Below are 15775 nucleotides of genomic sequence, written 5' to 3' on the forward strand. Positions count from 1 at the left end.
CTGAAACAATGCCTAAAGACTGGCCACATGTAGCGGGAAGCAATACATATCATGAACTGGGTCCTAAGTCTTTGTATGGTGGATAGGCTTTCAATGGAAAAACAGCCTTTCCTGGTTGGATTTTCCTCAGGTTTTCACCTGACATCAGTTCTGTTGTACTCACATACATTATTTTAAAGTTTCTAAAACTGTTAGTGTTTTCTATCCAAATCTACTAATTATATGCATTTCCTAGCTTCTAGGCCTAAGTAGCAGGCAATTTAATTTGGGCACACTTCTCATCCAAAATTCTGAATGCTGCCCCCTACCCGAGTGAAGTTAACGGATGTATGACACTTGTATTTTCAATGTTGAATATTACTATTTCTGTCATTTGAATTTCGCGCTCTGCAATTTCACCGGAAGTTGTTGAGATGGGACGCTAGCGTGCCAATGATCCACAAGAATCATTTGCGGTCGGAGACCGAACTGTTGTCATACCAGGCAGTGATGCAACCCGTCAGGATGCTCTCAATAGTGCAGCTGTAGAACCTTGAGGATCTGAGGACCCAGGCCAAATCTTTTCAGTCTCCTGAGAAGGGAATTGTTTTGCCGTGCCCTCTTCACGACTATGTTGGTGTGCTTGGACCATGATAGTTTGTTGGTGATGTGGACACCAAGAAACTTGAAGCTCTCAACCTGATCCACTACAGTCCCATCGAAGAGAATAGGAGCATGCTCGGTCCTCCTTTTCCTGTAGAGCACAATCATCTCCTTTGTCTTGATCACGTTGAGGGAGAGGTTGTTGTCCTTGCACCACACAGTCAGGTCTCTGACGACCTTCCTATAGGCTGTCTCATCGTTGTCGGTGATCAGGCCTACCACTGTTGTCTCATCTACAAACTTAATGGTGTTGGATTCGTGCCTGGCCGTGCAGACATGAGTGAACAGGGAGTACAGGAGAGTACTGAGCACGCACCCCTGAGGGGCCCCCATGTTACCTACCCATAACTTCTGTCTGTCTTCAACTGTTTGAAAAGCAAGTTAGTCTGCCCACTTTGTTCAGATATTGAAATAGTGGCCTACCTTATTTCTCATAATGAAAATGTGTTGCCAATTCATTATATAATGTTTTAGGCTTATTGCACATTTATCAAACACAGATTAAACAGCTATTATAACAGTCTTTGGCTAAAATGCTTCTAGCAGTACGTGGCACCCAAATGCCGCCCGCAACAAACGGAGCATTCATTTAGATACTCTCGTTTTAGTAGTGTCTGCTCTACGAGCAATTTGAGTAAGCTGAGACATAAAATGGGTATCGTTAAAAAAGTTAACTTCTCTATTACAGTAAAATAATGTCTCAGTGTGTGTGTGTGTGTGTGTGTGTGTGTCCATATGACCAATTCAGTTTGACCAAACTTCAAATAGCAAGTTGAAACCGCTCGTCAAAGAGGAAAGTTGACCTCTCAACTTTGTTGGTGTGAGAGGCAGGGGGAAGGGAAATATTTTTTTTATCTAACCCAATAGATCTCCTTGGGACAAGCTAGCTAGCAACCGCCAAGAGGACGAGGACAATTTGTGCATAAAGTTATTCATTAGGAAAACGCCCACTACCTTGTGCACTCGTCCTAAACAAAGTAATCTCTATAAATAATTATGTAAATTCCACCAAACTCAGTGCACTCTGCTACAGATTCTAGTTTTGGAAACAGAAAACTGTATGGAGTTCAAATGTTTCATTGATGAGAAAATGTGCAGAATGTCAGCCAAAATCCATCTCGCTCCATCTTCTCCCACTGCCGGCCACTGGGCTTCCTCTCACTACCAGGTATGGTAGTGAGAGGAAACGCCAAACGGATGCTTCACATTTATGCATCAGGTGAAATATCAGTCTCATTCTATCTGTGGAAAAGGTGTTGGTGTGTGTGTAAACCATAGTGGAAGAGGCAAAGCACTCTCGCTAACATCTGTCCAAAATAAAGCCAATGCATTTCTATGGGCTTATTTTGGATCTAAGCTTGTCGCCTGTCTTTCCGCCTTTGGGTAAACGACTCCCATTGTTAAGGCGAGGACATAATATACAGATCTCTGGTGTAAATGGGAAGGTGCACACAGCACAGAGAAATGAAAGAGACGAGACCAAAAATAGAACATGAGAACAAGCGGACATAAACGCACAAACTAAAAAAAACTTCTGCGATATAGGCATTTAGATTTTTTTATTTTTTTTAAATCAAATGAATTTGATATAAAAATCGCCCAGCCTTACTCCTTCCACTCTCTACGACTGTAGAGGACAGTGAGAGAGGCAGGGGAGGGGGAGGAATGTAGTCTAAAAGGAACACAACAAGCCGACAGACACGGCCAAAGGACCCTGGGAGCCAGGCTAAAAATACCCTAACGTGGACAGGAGCACTGAAATGTTCCACACAGCTCCTAGACAGTTAGTCAGGAGTCCACTACAAAGAAACACATACACACATTATACACACTTGGACTACTAAAGAGCCGTATCCTTTTCCGACCTGTGTTTGAAAGCGTTTTCCACGGTCTTTAGGGCCCGGCACTTGGCTGCTTGCTAAAAACCTAGCTGGCTCCACAATGAACCTTGTTCTGGCTCACATACAGGTTAAGGTTAGGACAGTGATTCTGCAGACATTGAGTCACCACTGCAAAAATTGTAAAGATAATAATTTAAAAAATAATCACAATAGTTCACATCTCAAATCCATAAAACAAATGTAAAAAAATAAATAAAAATAAACAAAGTGAAATGCGTTTTAGAGCGTCAGCCACATTAACCAATGTTACACTTCTGTCCTTTAACAAAGTGTCGCAATAGCAACACACATTATCAATGGAGAAAGGGACACTCAAGGTGCCCCCCGACTTTTTTATTTTACCTTTATTTAACTAGGCAGGTCAGTTAAGAACAAATTCTTATTTTCAATGACGGCCTAGGAACAGAGGGTTAACTGCCTGTTATCATTTCTGATAAGGTGCTAAAGACACAAAAGACCTCATTGGAGAGACACAGAGACACACACTTCTACGCAGTTCGTTTCTATGGTCAAGCTGCATTAGTAGTGGACTCAGGCTAGCCTGGAGCTGCATCCAAAATGGCCTCCTATTACCTTTATAGTCCACTACTTTTGACCAAGGCTCATATAAGGAATAGGGTGTCATTTGTCATGGTTGAGAAGGGCTATTCTGGCAGCATATCAGGTCACATAAGTCACATGCAATGAGACATAAAATTAGGCTATGCGAGGGCTTGCAAATTTGACTAATCACTGCACTATTTCCGCATAAAACTGTCAAATCATTACAATATTATTGCCACAGTACAAAAAGAGGGCTCGCAATTTCAACCAATCATCGCACATTTACCGCATAATATGGTTCAATCAAGCCACATGTCAACAAACTTCTTCCCTCATCAGTGCCTTTTCACAATCAATTGGACAAAATCATTGCATACTGCCATGCAAAATATCAGAATTGTAGCAACAACAAACATTTTGCCAACAAATATCACAAAAAAGGCCTCATGCAAGCCGGGCTGTTTATGCAGCAGCAGTAGCAGACACCGGTCTGAAAACAAACAGGTTGATAATGTCAATGCATCTCGCTCCCTGAAAACATACAAATAGAGGAATTCAACTCGAGAGGTATTTACACTTCTTTTCAAAGGGAATGCACAGGTATCTGGTCATGTTTTGCTATAGGGCAGTCTATGACCAAGGCCTTGCACTCAGGCTCTTTTTACATTGACGAGATTCGAGAGTTATCGATTCTCCAGAGACATGACTGTAATGTAAACTCGTCACCTCCGGAGGTCACGGGCAAGCCTTCCTCAAATTTGTAAATTCATCAGCTATTCTGTGCTCACTCAGACTAGAGTGCCCTGAAATCGGAGTAGATGGCCAGAGTGAATTTACAAACTCACCCTTAAATTGTTAACCGGAAATTATTTGATATTGAGATGAAAACAGCTGCATTGGACCTTTAACATAATGTAGAAGGCTCATTCAAGTTACCATGGAAATTACTGCATTACAACAGGCAGCCATTGAGATTGATTGTACCCGTAAGTTTACCAAAGTGCCAGGGTTAGAGGTCCCATGCACGTGCTATTCATTCTATTTCTAATGTGTGTTGCCGCTGCAGGGAGGGGGGTGTTGAATAGGCAACGGAAGACTCGTTTACCTTGCTTGTTTTAGCAAGGAGCAAAAAGGTAGGTTGTTAAAGGAATGTTCCACATCTTGTATCCACGAGTCCACAGTAAGATGTTAGCGGCCCAATTTATCCCCATTGACAAATTAGAGCAAATAAGTGATAAAAACTGCCTTTTATCAAACCAGGAACTAATTTATTAAAATGAGATTACAGCTTCCATGGCGCTTTTGCGTTTGGAAGCCAGATAAGGGGGAGGCGAGTCAAAGCTAGATGGGTGTGGCATCTCTGGTACATGTCATCCAAGTCTACCTACATGAACTAGCTAGCTATATGTTAGCTTATGTGCAAATCAAAAATATATGACCATTGAATAGCAACTCCACTTTGTCTCGATACTGACGTTATACCCGTTTTATTGCCTTGCGGCGGGAATAACTACACTGTTTGTGTTCTGCCATATTCCCAGTCACCTCGTCATGGTTAAATGCAGTGATTCACAGTTTCAGTTTTGCGGGAATACTGCCATCTATCCACGGTTTGTGTTTAGGGTAGGTGTTAGTCACACTGGGAACAACATCTCCTATACACGTCCTAAACTCAGTCACCGTATCAGTATATTCAGCAATGTTATTCATAGAGGCTACCTGGAAGATATCCCAGTCCACGTGATCAAAACAAACTTGAAGATGGATTTCGATTGGTCAGACCAGCGTTTAATAGACCTTAGACCGGTTACTTCCTATTTGAGTTTCTGCCTATTGGAAGGGGGGAGCAAAATGGAATTGTAGTCTGATTTGCCGAAGGGGGAGGGCCTTGTCGTAGGCATTCCGGAAGAGAGAATAGCAGTGGTCGAGTGTTTTACCAGCACGAGTACTACAGTCAATGTGTTGGTAGAACTTCCGTAGTGTTACAACAAAAATGTAAAATCCCCAGTGACAATAATAATAATAATGCAGCCTCATGATAAGTGGTTTCCACTTTACATAAAGTCCAGTGAAGTTCTTTGAGGGCCGTCGTGGTATTGGCTTGAGGGGCAATAGATACGGAAGTGATGATGACAGAAGATAATTCTCAAGGGAGGTAATGCAGTCAGCATGTGAAGGTGAAGTATTCTAGGTCGGGTGACCAAAAGGACTTGAGTTCCTGTATGTTATCACACCACACCGTTAATCATGAAACATAGACCCCGGCCCTTCTTCCCAGAGAGATATTTAGTCCTGTCTGCGCGATGAACTGAGAGCCCAACTGGCTGTACAGAGTCAGACAGTATATCCCGAGAGCGCCATGTTTCCGTGAGACAGAGTACGTTACATTCCCTGATGACTGAACATTAGTGAGTAATATACTCATATTACTTGGAAGCGGTTGGTAGTGTGCGCGCCTCCTGAGTCAGAATAGAAATCCACTTCGAATACCTCTTCTCCGCAGGCGGTGTTTTGAATTAGCCTAGAATCAGTTCAATCAAAAATACTGCAGTTGCCTAGGAACTAGAAGCACGGCTGCCCTATCTGTCGGCGACATTTTTCAGAGAACGTGTTTCCACATTGCTTCCAGATGCTGTTTGGAACTCAGTAGTGAGTGTTGCAACCAAGAACAGACCATTTTTAGGCGCTTCAGCAACCTGCAGTCCTGTTCAGTGAGCTAGTGTGGCCTACAACTTCACAGCTGAGCCGTTGTTGCACCTAGATGTTTCCACTCCACAATAAAAGCATTTAAAGTTGACAGGGGCAGCTCTAGCAGGGCAGAAATTTGACCCTATGACGGTGCCACGTTGAAAGTCAGAGAGCTTCAGTAAGGCCATTCCACTGCCAATGTTTATTTATGGAGATTGCATGGCTGTGTGCTTGATTTTATATACCTGTCAGCAACGGGTATGGAATAATCCACAAATTTGAAGGGGTGTCCACACACTATATATAAACTATTTGCCCATTGTAGAAGTACACAGTGACTTTTTGGACTAATGCAAAGACTAATGCATAGAAGCTTTCTGGAAAAACATTTAATAAAAATTCTTTAACCTTTATATCTAAAAACACTTAAAAAAAAACTTTTGCATGTTGTAGCTTAGACCCTACTCAACAGTTTATTTGTGGTGTCTGCCATCAGTCTAGACAACATGCTCATGAAATCGCCTAAAAGCCTATTTATGCTTGCTCCGGGGATGAGTCACCGGAGGTTAAATCGAGCTCCATACATCGCTGTGTGCTTCCCAAATTTTATAACAAAGCGGAGGGCTCCGTATAGCTCCGCATTTACATGCTTGGTTGACAGAAGGTGGGGGTGGGAGGTCCGGTATCAACAACAACTCACTTCCTTGACAACTGCGTTCCCAAAGTAAACAGGCTACTGTGAGTATAATACTGTGAGTATAACAGAACTGATATTGCAGGCAAAAGAATGAGAAAAATCCAATCAGGAACACAGCTGTTTCTAAATAAGAGTCCCTTCCTATGCTTCCCTATTGAGCATTGAATGGGATATCAACGAGATTCCTTTTTCTATGGCTTCCTTGATGTGTCTAGTATCACAAGACATAGTTTCAGGCTTTTATTTTGAAAAATGAGCCTGAGCGACAACATTGCATCAGTGTCCACCTGATGGCTCTTTGTGTATTTCTCGCGCAAAAGACAGAGGTAGCCATTTTTCCACCCGGTCTTACTGAAAAAAGCTCTGTCCCGGTTTATATATTATTGAATAGATATTTGAAAAACACCTTGAGGATTGATTATAAACAACGTTTGCCATGTTTCTGTCGATATTATGGAACTAATTTGGAATATTTCGGCGTTGTCGTGACCTCAATTTCCGTTTCCCAAACGTGAAGAACTAACGGAGCTAGTGGCTACAAAAATATTTTTTCTGGAAAAAAGGAACATTTGCTATTTAACTGGGAGTCTCGTGAGTGAAAACATCTGAAGCTCATCAAAGGTAAACGATTTAATTTGATTGCTTTTCTGATTCGTGACCAGATTGCCTGCTGCTAGCTAGGCATAATGCTATGCTAGGCTATCGATAAACTTACACAAATGCTTGTCTTGCTTTGGCTGTAAAGCATATTTTCAAAATCTGAGATGACAGGGTGATTAACAAAAGGCTAAGCTGTGTTTGAATATATTTAACTTTTGATTTCATGAATAGGAATATTTTCTTGTAAGATTTTTTGTCCGTTGCGTTATGCTACTTAGTTGTCAGTTGATGACAATTTTCCCGGATCCGGGATGGGTTTTAATTAACTAGGCAAGTCAGTTAAGAACACATTGTTATTTTCAATGACGGCCGAGGAACGGTGGGTTAACTGCCTCGTTCAGGGGCGGAACGACAAATTTTCACATTGTCAGCTCGGGGGATCCAATCTTGCAACCTTACAGGTAACTAGTCCAACGCATTAACGACCTGCCTCTCTCTCGTTGCACTCCACATGGAGACTGCCTGTTACGCAAATGCAGTAAGCCACGGTAAGTTGCTAGCTAGCATTAAACTTATCTTATAAAAAACAATCAATCATAATCACTAGTTAACTAGACATGGTTGATGATATTACTAGATATTATCTAGCGTGTCCTGCGTTGCATATAATTTGACTGAGTATACAAGTATCTAAGTATCTGACTGAGCGGTGGTAGGCAGAAGCAGGCGCGAAAACATTCATTCAAACAGCACTTTCGTGCGTTTTGCCAGCAGCTCTTCAATGTGCGTCAAGCATTGCGCTGTTTATGACTTCAAGCCTATCAACTCCCGAGATGAGGCTGGTGTAACCGAAGTGAAATGGCTAGCTAGTTAGCGTGCGCTAATAGCGTTTCAAACGTCACTCGCTCTGAGCCTTCTAGTAGTTGTTCCCCTTGCTCTGCATAGGTAACGCTGCTTCGAGGGTGGCTGTTGTCGTTGTGTTGCTGGTTCGAGCCCAGAGAGGAGCGAGGAGAGGGACTGATGTTTCTGTTACACTGGCAATACTAAAGTGTCTATAAGAACACCTAATTGTCAAAGGTTAATGAAATACAAATGGTGTAGAGGGAAATAGTCCTATAATAACTACAACCTAAAACTTCTTACCTGGGAATATTGAAGACTCATGTTAAAAGGAACCACCAACTTTCATATGTTCTCATGTTCTGAGCAAGGAACTGAAACGTTAGCTTTCTTACAAAGCACATACTGCACTTTTACCTTCTCCAACACTTTGTTTTTGCATTATTTAAACCAAATTGAACATGTTTCATTATTTATTTGAGGCTAAGTTGATTTTATTGATGTATTATATTAAGTTAAAAATAAGTGTTCATTCAGTATTTTTGTAATTGTCATTATTACAAAAAAATATAAAAAATAAATAAATATTGGCCGATTAATCGGAATCTGCTTTTTTGGTCCTCCAATAATCGGTATCGGCGTTGAGAAATCATAAATCGGTCGACCTCTATTCCGTACATCACATTTTCTTGTCCTTCTTGCTTGTAATCTGGCCATCCAGAATCACAACACACTGACTTCTGCCCCAAGGAAGCAAGCACATCGTTTGTGACATTGTCAGCTAACCCATCTATGTGATTGTATACAAATTTAAGCAAGGTTTGAAATGATTATGTTTTAATCAAATATTCTGTCTTGGCTTCTTGCAGGTCAATTTGAAGTCTACAAAGTATTTCTAATTATGTTCCGGCCCCCTGACTATCGATTTAAGAAAAAAATAATGCCCACAGCTGAATCTAGTTGATGATCCCTGCTCTAAATATAAGTTATGAAGTCGCAACAAGGCCGACTTCAAATGCCGATATCAGCGAATACAATGCTGCGCCTGGATACATCAGCTCTGAATGTACAGCACCTCAAATGCAGAGCCAAAGCTCATACGAAAACGGTATAGTCGGCGGAGCTCTGTGGTGCTGAATGGAAAGCGCCTCAGTCTGGTATTCTCTGTAGTCATCCCATGTTATTGTTTGAAAACAATTTAACCGTTTGTTGACCAGTTAATATGAGGGTTGGTTAGTCGGCAGGAAAACTGACCGGAATGTGCATCCTTAGTTCGTAACATGATCTGGATAACGATTGAGGTAAAAAAAATATTTATAAAATGGCCAGAACATTCCATATTACCGCAGAAATGGACTCAACAACACAAATGCCCGGCCATCCTGTCTTCAGCCAGCTGTGTTTACCACACACACCAACAACAAAAAAGTTTCGGGGTAATGAGGGTTATTTTATTTACGTGACTGTCTTCATTCACAACTGTCAGTTAAACAGTTATATGGTAATTGTGCCAACCCTCTCTCTAGGAAATGGCTTCAAAACACAATTTATTATTAACAATGGCGTGTATTTCAGGTTAGGCTGATGATATGGCTTCTGCCTGCAACTGATAAGTGTGGGGACACCGGTTACGATACTACAGTTATGATACAATGTAATATAGCCTAGCTACAGCTTGCTAAACCATTTTGACAGCAAAGTGGAGACACCTGTTATTATACAACACCAGTCTAGCATTGTACTAAGCATTCAATAGCAGTCTAAAGTTTTTCTAAGCATTTTAACAGAGCGAGATCTGGTATTGCTATAGCAGAGTATTGTGGGACACCAGTTACAACAACACTATAAAGCAATCCTTGGCATTCTAACAGCTGCAAAGAAGAAGTATCTTCGTCCTGTAACAACTATCCAGAGGCTTGATTCATTAACTATCTTTTTATACTTGAACTTCGCTTTCATTGATCCTGCTTCCTCAATGACCTTGAGTGTCTTCACATAGACAGTGGTGACATTACAGCACAAATAATGACCCAATAGCCTGGAACACGACTAGACCTCAAGTTCAAATTAAACTTTATTGTTCCTGAAGGAAATTGGATTTGCAGAAAGAAAGGCAGATGAAACAAGAAACATATTCCATCATACGGCAGGTAGCCTAGCAGTTCAAGTTTTGGGCCGGTAACCGAAAGGGTGTTGGTTCAAATCCCTGAACAGACTAGGTAAAAAATCTGTCCATGTGCACTTGAGTAAGGCATTAACCCCAACTGCTCCTGTAGGTCGCCCTAGATAAGACACACATTTTAAAATGTTATGACCAGGAAGGAATGGCAAAGACAACATGGGAGACGAGTACAAGCCACCACCACGCTAACAAAATTAATGACCAGTGTGTACTGTCCAGACATGGACAGTAGGGGATGCACCATAATCATCCGCAGAAATGCATTGCCAAATGTCAGTTAAGATAGTGTCTGCCTGTCTGCTTGCTACAGTGAATTATAGCTAGTGTAGCTGCTTCCCTATGATGGAATGCAACAATGTAGCGAGCTAGCTACATTATTGGCATGTCTGCTTCTGATCAAAGATCACACACAGAAACATACAGACAACACACACGCGCGCGCATGCATGCAGACACACCACCCACCCACACGATACTCACAATCAAGGTGTTTCTTCTTGGGACCGCTGACTTCGTGCGTCGAGGCCTTGCACACGGCTTTGCTAATAGCCGACCCGGTCATGCTGTGCTGTGCCGCGGCGATCCGATCCGTTATAGACTGTCCTGACATTGTGTTTCAATGTTTCGCTACAAACCCCACAATAATTAGCTAGATGATCAACACACACGGTCCAATGATTGGATATTAGCTGACGCACGTAACACCAGTGACGGCAAGTGTGTGACGGTTTCAGGCCACGTCAATTGGTTCCTTGACAACAACAAAAAAGTGTTATGACGTCTAGTCCATTGTCGTTGAAAAATGTATTTGTTGCAATATGTGTGTTAGCTAGCTAACGTTACCTAAGCTAGTTCAAATCCAGCGCACAATAATAATTTTAAACTAGCTTTATCTGCCCCGGTCCTCTTGAAATGGCAAATCAGTGAGCAGTTAAATAACTATATAATTAGCAAGGTATATATTCTGTATAATAAAACTAGCTAACAAATATGGGCTAGCTTGTGTTAACTTATATTTCCGTTGGAGCATTCGATCCAGGAAAGAGTCCCACTGTGCAATTTGTAAACATTAATGTTTGCTCGATGGCTACAAATAAACATAACTAGCTTACGAGCAGCCTAGATGCCAACGTTCAATTAGCGAGACAAAGCACAGTCCACTGCCTGGCGAGCTACCTATGTGCCCGGAATTCAAATCAAAGTTCAGCTAAGTTAGCTAGCTCGCTATTAACAGTTATCTAGCTATCTAACTTTAGTTAACACCAAATCCTTCTTCCGAGTTCTTGACTTCAACTTCCACTAACGTTTTGTGTGTTTGGGCTACATTGAACAGAGCAGTCCCTTGGTTTCGAGCGACACATAAACGAGGAAGGGGAACCAACATTAAACTGCCAAACTTGCCAATTTGTCTTGAGCTTCAGACTTGACGAGGACGAAACCAAGAGAGACAAAACAGAAGACGGCTGGCTAGCCTTCCTACTAACACTACTGCTAAAAGCTAGCTATCTGACGGGTTCGGGGTTCTTTCTCAACTCGCGTCCTTCGAGTTTCGTGCTCCTTTGTTTTACGTAATTAGTCTGATATATCCATAAAATTCGATCCAATTTCCTTTCAAACCCCAAATCTCAATAACGTTTACCGATGGGACTTGACAGCCAATTCACATCGTCTGCTTTTTCGTTATTCCAGTTATTTGATGTGCTGTTGCTTGGCTTCTCTCTCTCCCTATGTCCGGCAGACAAAATGGCAGTTTAGGAATCAGCTGATCTGAGAAATAGTTGATTGGATGGGACTTTTAGAGTGGGCGAATTCATTTTGCTTGGCCCGGTGCCCCAGCTGCTGAGAGGCCTTTACACGTTCTAGAAGCCTAATTCCATTGGTCCTTGAAAGGGATCTCCAGACAACCGGGGCACCGGGCCATGCAAAACGAACTCACCAAATGTGTCTGAAATTTAAGGTGGAAATGTGGCGATAGTTGTGGAATGTCTGAGACCAATACAGAAATTACCAAATCAAAATCTGACTTTCATTCGAGGTAATATATGCGCTGTAAATATCATTTTTGCATAGTCATCTTTACAAATTAAAGTCTAAATTATTTCTCAGAGTGTGTCCTTGAGTGACCTTTGAGCTCTAAATGTGGCACATCCGATGCTTTAAAATCGTAAGAAACATTTGCATTTTTATCAGCCTGCCTGAAACGTGCCATCTGTAAAAGCATTCAGTTACCCAAAACCCTGACAAACTTTTACTGATGCACAATTGAGAGCGTCCTATCGGGCTGTATCAGAGCCTGGTTCGGGAACTGCTCCGCCCTCAAACGCGAAGGGGTGGTGCGGTATGCAAAACGACAAACTACCTGCCCTCCATGACACCTACAGCACAGTCACAGGAAGGCCGAAAAGATCATCAACCACCAGAGCCACTGCCTGTTCACCCCGCTATCATCCAGAAGGCGAGGTCTGTACAGATGCATTAAAGCCGGGACCTAGAGACTGAAAAACTGTGTTTATCTCAAGGCCATCAGACTGTTAAATAGCCATCACTAGCTGGCTACCACCAGGTGACTCAACCCTGTACCTGAGAGGCTGCTGCCCTTTATAAACTAAGCAAAAAAAATAAATGTCCCTCTCACTGTCAACTGCGTTTATTTTCAGCAAACTTAATGTGTAAATATTTGTATGAACATGTGACCACCCTCCCACTTCTGTTTGCCAAATTCCTTCTCTTTGCTCTTGTTTTCCTTAATAGGTTGTCGGTGGGCGGAGCCGGGAGGGTCGTCAGCGAAATGGGACACACCTGGGTTCGGGTGTGTCCCGGAATAAATACATATTTTCCCCGTTAATTGAGAAGACTCTCCATGCAGACACACTGTTGGGTTTTGATTGTGGCCTTTTTTTGTTGTTGTAGCCACCAGTTGCATTAAGTTCTGTAGTGCATCTCCTCCTCATGGACTGCACTACTGTAAAACACTACTGTGTTTTAGTCAATGCCACTCCTACATTGCTCATCCTAATATTTATATATTTCTTCCATTATTTAACTTTTAGATTTGTGTGTGTATTGTTGTGAATATTTAGATATTACTGCACTGTTGGAGCTAGGAACACAAGCATTTCGCTACACCCGCAATGTAATCTGCTAAATATGTGTATGTGTCCAATAAAATGTGATTTGGCAACCAAAGTATTCACCCCCTTGGCATTTTTCCTATTTTGTTGCCTTACAACCTGGAATTATAATAGCTTTTTTGGGGGGTGATTGTATCATTTGATTTACACAACATGCCTACCATGTATGCTTAGGGTTATTGTCCTGCTGGAAGGTGGACCTCTGTCCCAGTCTCAAATCTCTGGAAGACTGAAACAGGTTCCCTCAAGAATTTCCCTGTATTTAGCACCATCCATCATTCCTTCAATTCTGACCAGTTTCCCAGTCTCTGCCAATGAAAAACATGCTGCCACCACCATGCTTCACTGTGGGGATGATGTTCTCAGGGGAGATGAGGTGTTAGGTTTGCTCCAGACATAGTGTTTTCCTTGATGAGACTAAAATTGAGCTTTTTGGCCATCTGACCAGAGTACCTTCTTCCATATGTTTGGGGAGTCTCCCACATGCCTTTTGGTGAACACAAAACGTGTTTGCTTATTCTTTTCTTTATGCAATGTCTTTTCTCTGGCCACTCTTCCGTAAAGCCCAGCACTGTGGAGTGTACAGTTTAAAGTGGTCCTATGGACAGATACTCCAATCTCCACTGTGGCGCTTTGCAGTTCCTTCAGGGTTATCTTTGGTCTCTTTGCCTCTCTGATTAATGCCCTCCTTGCCTGGTCGGAGTTTGGTGGGCGGCCATATTCTTTCTATTTTTAAATAATGGATTTGATGGTGCTCCGCAGGATGTTCAACGTTTCTGATATCTTTTTTTTTAAACCCAACCCTGTTCTGTACTTCTCCACAACTTTGTCCCTGGCCTGTTTGGAGAGCTCCTTGGTCTTCATGGTGCCGCTTGCTTGGTGGTGCCCCTTGCTTAGTGGTGTTGCAGACTCTGTGGCCTTTCAGAACGTGTGTGTATACATACTGAGATCATGTGAGACTTAGATTGCACACAGGTGGACTTTATTTAACCAATTATGTGACATCTGAAGGGAATTGGTTGCACCAGATCTTCATAGCACGCACCACTTTTACAAAGTTTTTTGTTTTTTTCACTTCACCAATTTGGACTATGTTTTGTATGTCCATTACATGAAATCCAAATAAAAATCCATTTACATTACAGGCAATGCAACAAAATAGGAAAAAACGCCAAGGGGGATGAATACTTTTTGCAAGGCACTCTACCAGTCCCTGTCCCTTCCACCAAAATGAGAGTGGACCAGCTTGTCTGAGACAAATGCCTTCTCAAATATAACATGAATAGCTATCCTGTGAGTGTTTAACTTGACACTGGCACCCAAGTGAGCATCCTCAACAACATCCGGAAAGCAAAATACTTACCCAATGTTGAAGTCATTCCCCTAGATGAGAACATCGACCCTCAAAACCTCTGGAGAAAGATCAGCTTGAGCCACCCAGAGAAAGAACAGCAAGAGCTGATGAAGAACATGGTGTACGAAGAGTCTGCAACCTTCGCATGTGGAGATGAAGACATCGGGTGTATTCCCAGTATACAGATGGCCATCAACCTGAAGGATGACATCCATGTTCAGAGAGGGTGTACCTCTGTTCCTAAGCCACTTTAAAAAATAGGTTATATCTATATGTATATGTATATATGTGTATGTATGTATGTATGTATGTATGTATGTATGTATGTATGTATGTATGTATGTGTCACGTTCTGACCTTAGTTCCTTTGTTTGGTCTTTGTTTTAGTATGGTCAGGGCGTGAGTTGGGGTGTGCAGTCTATGTTCTTTTTTCTATGATTTGGGATTTCTGTGTTTGGCCTGGTATGGTTCTCAATCAGAGGCAGCTGTCAATCATTGTCCCTAATTGAGAACCATACTTAGGTAGCCTGTTATCACCCTTGAATTGTGGGTGATTATTTTCTGTTGAGTGTTTGCATTCTGCACCAGACAGAACTGTTTCGTTCGTTCGTTCGTTCGTTCGTTCGTTCGTTCGTTCGTTCGTTCGTTCGTTCGTTCGTTCGTTCGTTCACTTTGTTGTTTTTGTTCAGTGTTCAATTTCTTTATAAAAAATATGGACACTTTTACCACGCTGCGTATTGGTCCTCACCTTCTTCCACCAACAACGGCCGTTACTGTATGTATGTATGTATGTATGTATGTATGTATCCAAATCACTGTACTCTGCACCTGTTGTGTGTATCCACAAGAAAGATGGGACCCTACAACTGTGCATCAACTACAGGCTACTCAATCAGAAGACCATACCAGACTGGCAACCTCTGCCTCAGATTCAAGATATAACCAATACCCTAGGAGGCAACAGCTGGTTATCCATCCTTTGGTTGTAGGGAAGGCCTACAACCAAAGCTTCATGGCAGAAGGCTCCCACCATCTCACCGCCTTCATCACAACGTGGGGACTATCAGTGGATAAGAATCCTCTTTGAGGTGACGAACACTTCTGCAACATTTCAGAGGAGCATGGAGGAGATGCTGGACTCACTGCGTGATGAGTGCTGTATCCCTGACCTGGATGAAGTTCTCTGCAACACCAAGT

The 15775-nt window shown here is 42.1% G+C and overlaps 1 protein-coding gene across 11 annotated transcripts in view; it reads right to left on the bottom strand.

Annotated features, from left to right (window-relative positions):
* Positions 1-12671, bottom strand: part of si:ch211-200p22.4 (phosphatidylinositol-binding clathrin assembly protein) — a 57476-nt gene extending 44805 nt beyond the window's left edge. For 2 of the 11 annotated variants that reach the window (XM_036957736.1, XM_036957735.1), the window contains exon 1: positions 10574-12660. In XM_036957736.1, coding sequence (XP_036813631.1) covers positions 10574-10703 — 130 coding nt within the window. In that variant the 5' untranslated portion in view covers positions 10704-12660. Of the gene's footprint in view, positions 1-10573 lie in introns of all 11 variants that reach the window. The other 9 variants (XM_036957745.1, XM_036957737.1, XM_036957744.1 and 6 more) reach the window with 8 other exon arrangements.
* Positions 12672-15775: the final 3104 nt, after the last annotated feature.

Source organism: Oncorhynchus mykiss, chromosome 21, assembly GCF_013265735.2.
Source record: "Oncorhynchus mykiss isolate Arlee chromosome 21, USDA_OmykA_1.1, whole genome shotgun sequence".
Taxonomy (NCBI): domain Eukaryota; kingdom Metazoa; phylum Chordata; class Actinopteri; order Salmoniformes; family Salmonidae; genus Oncorhynchus; species Oncorhynchus mykiss.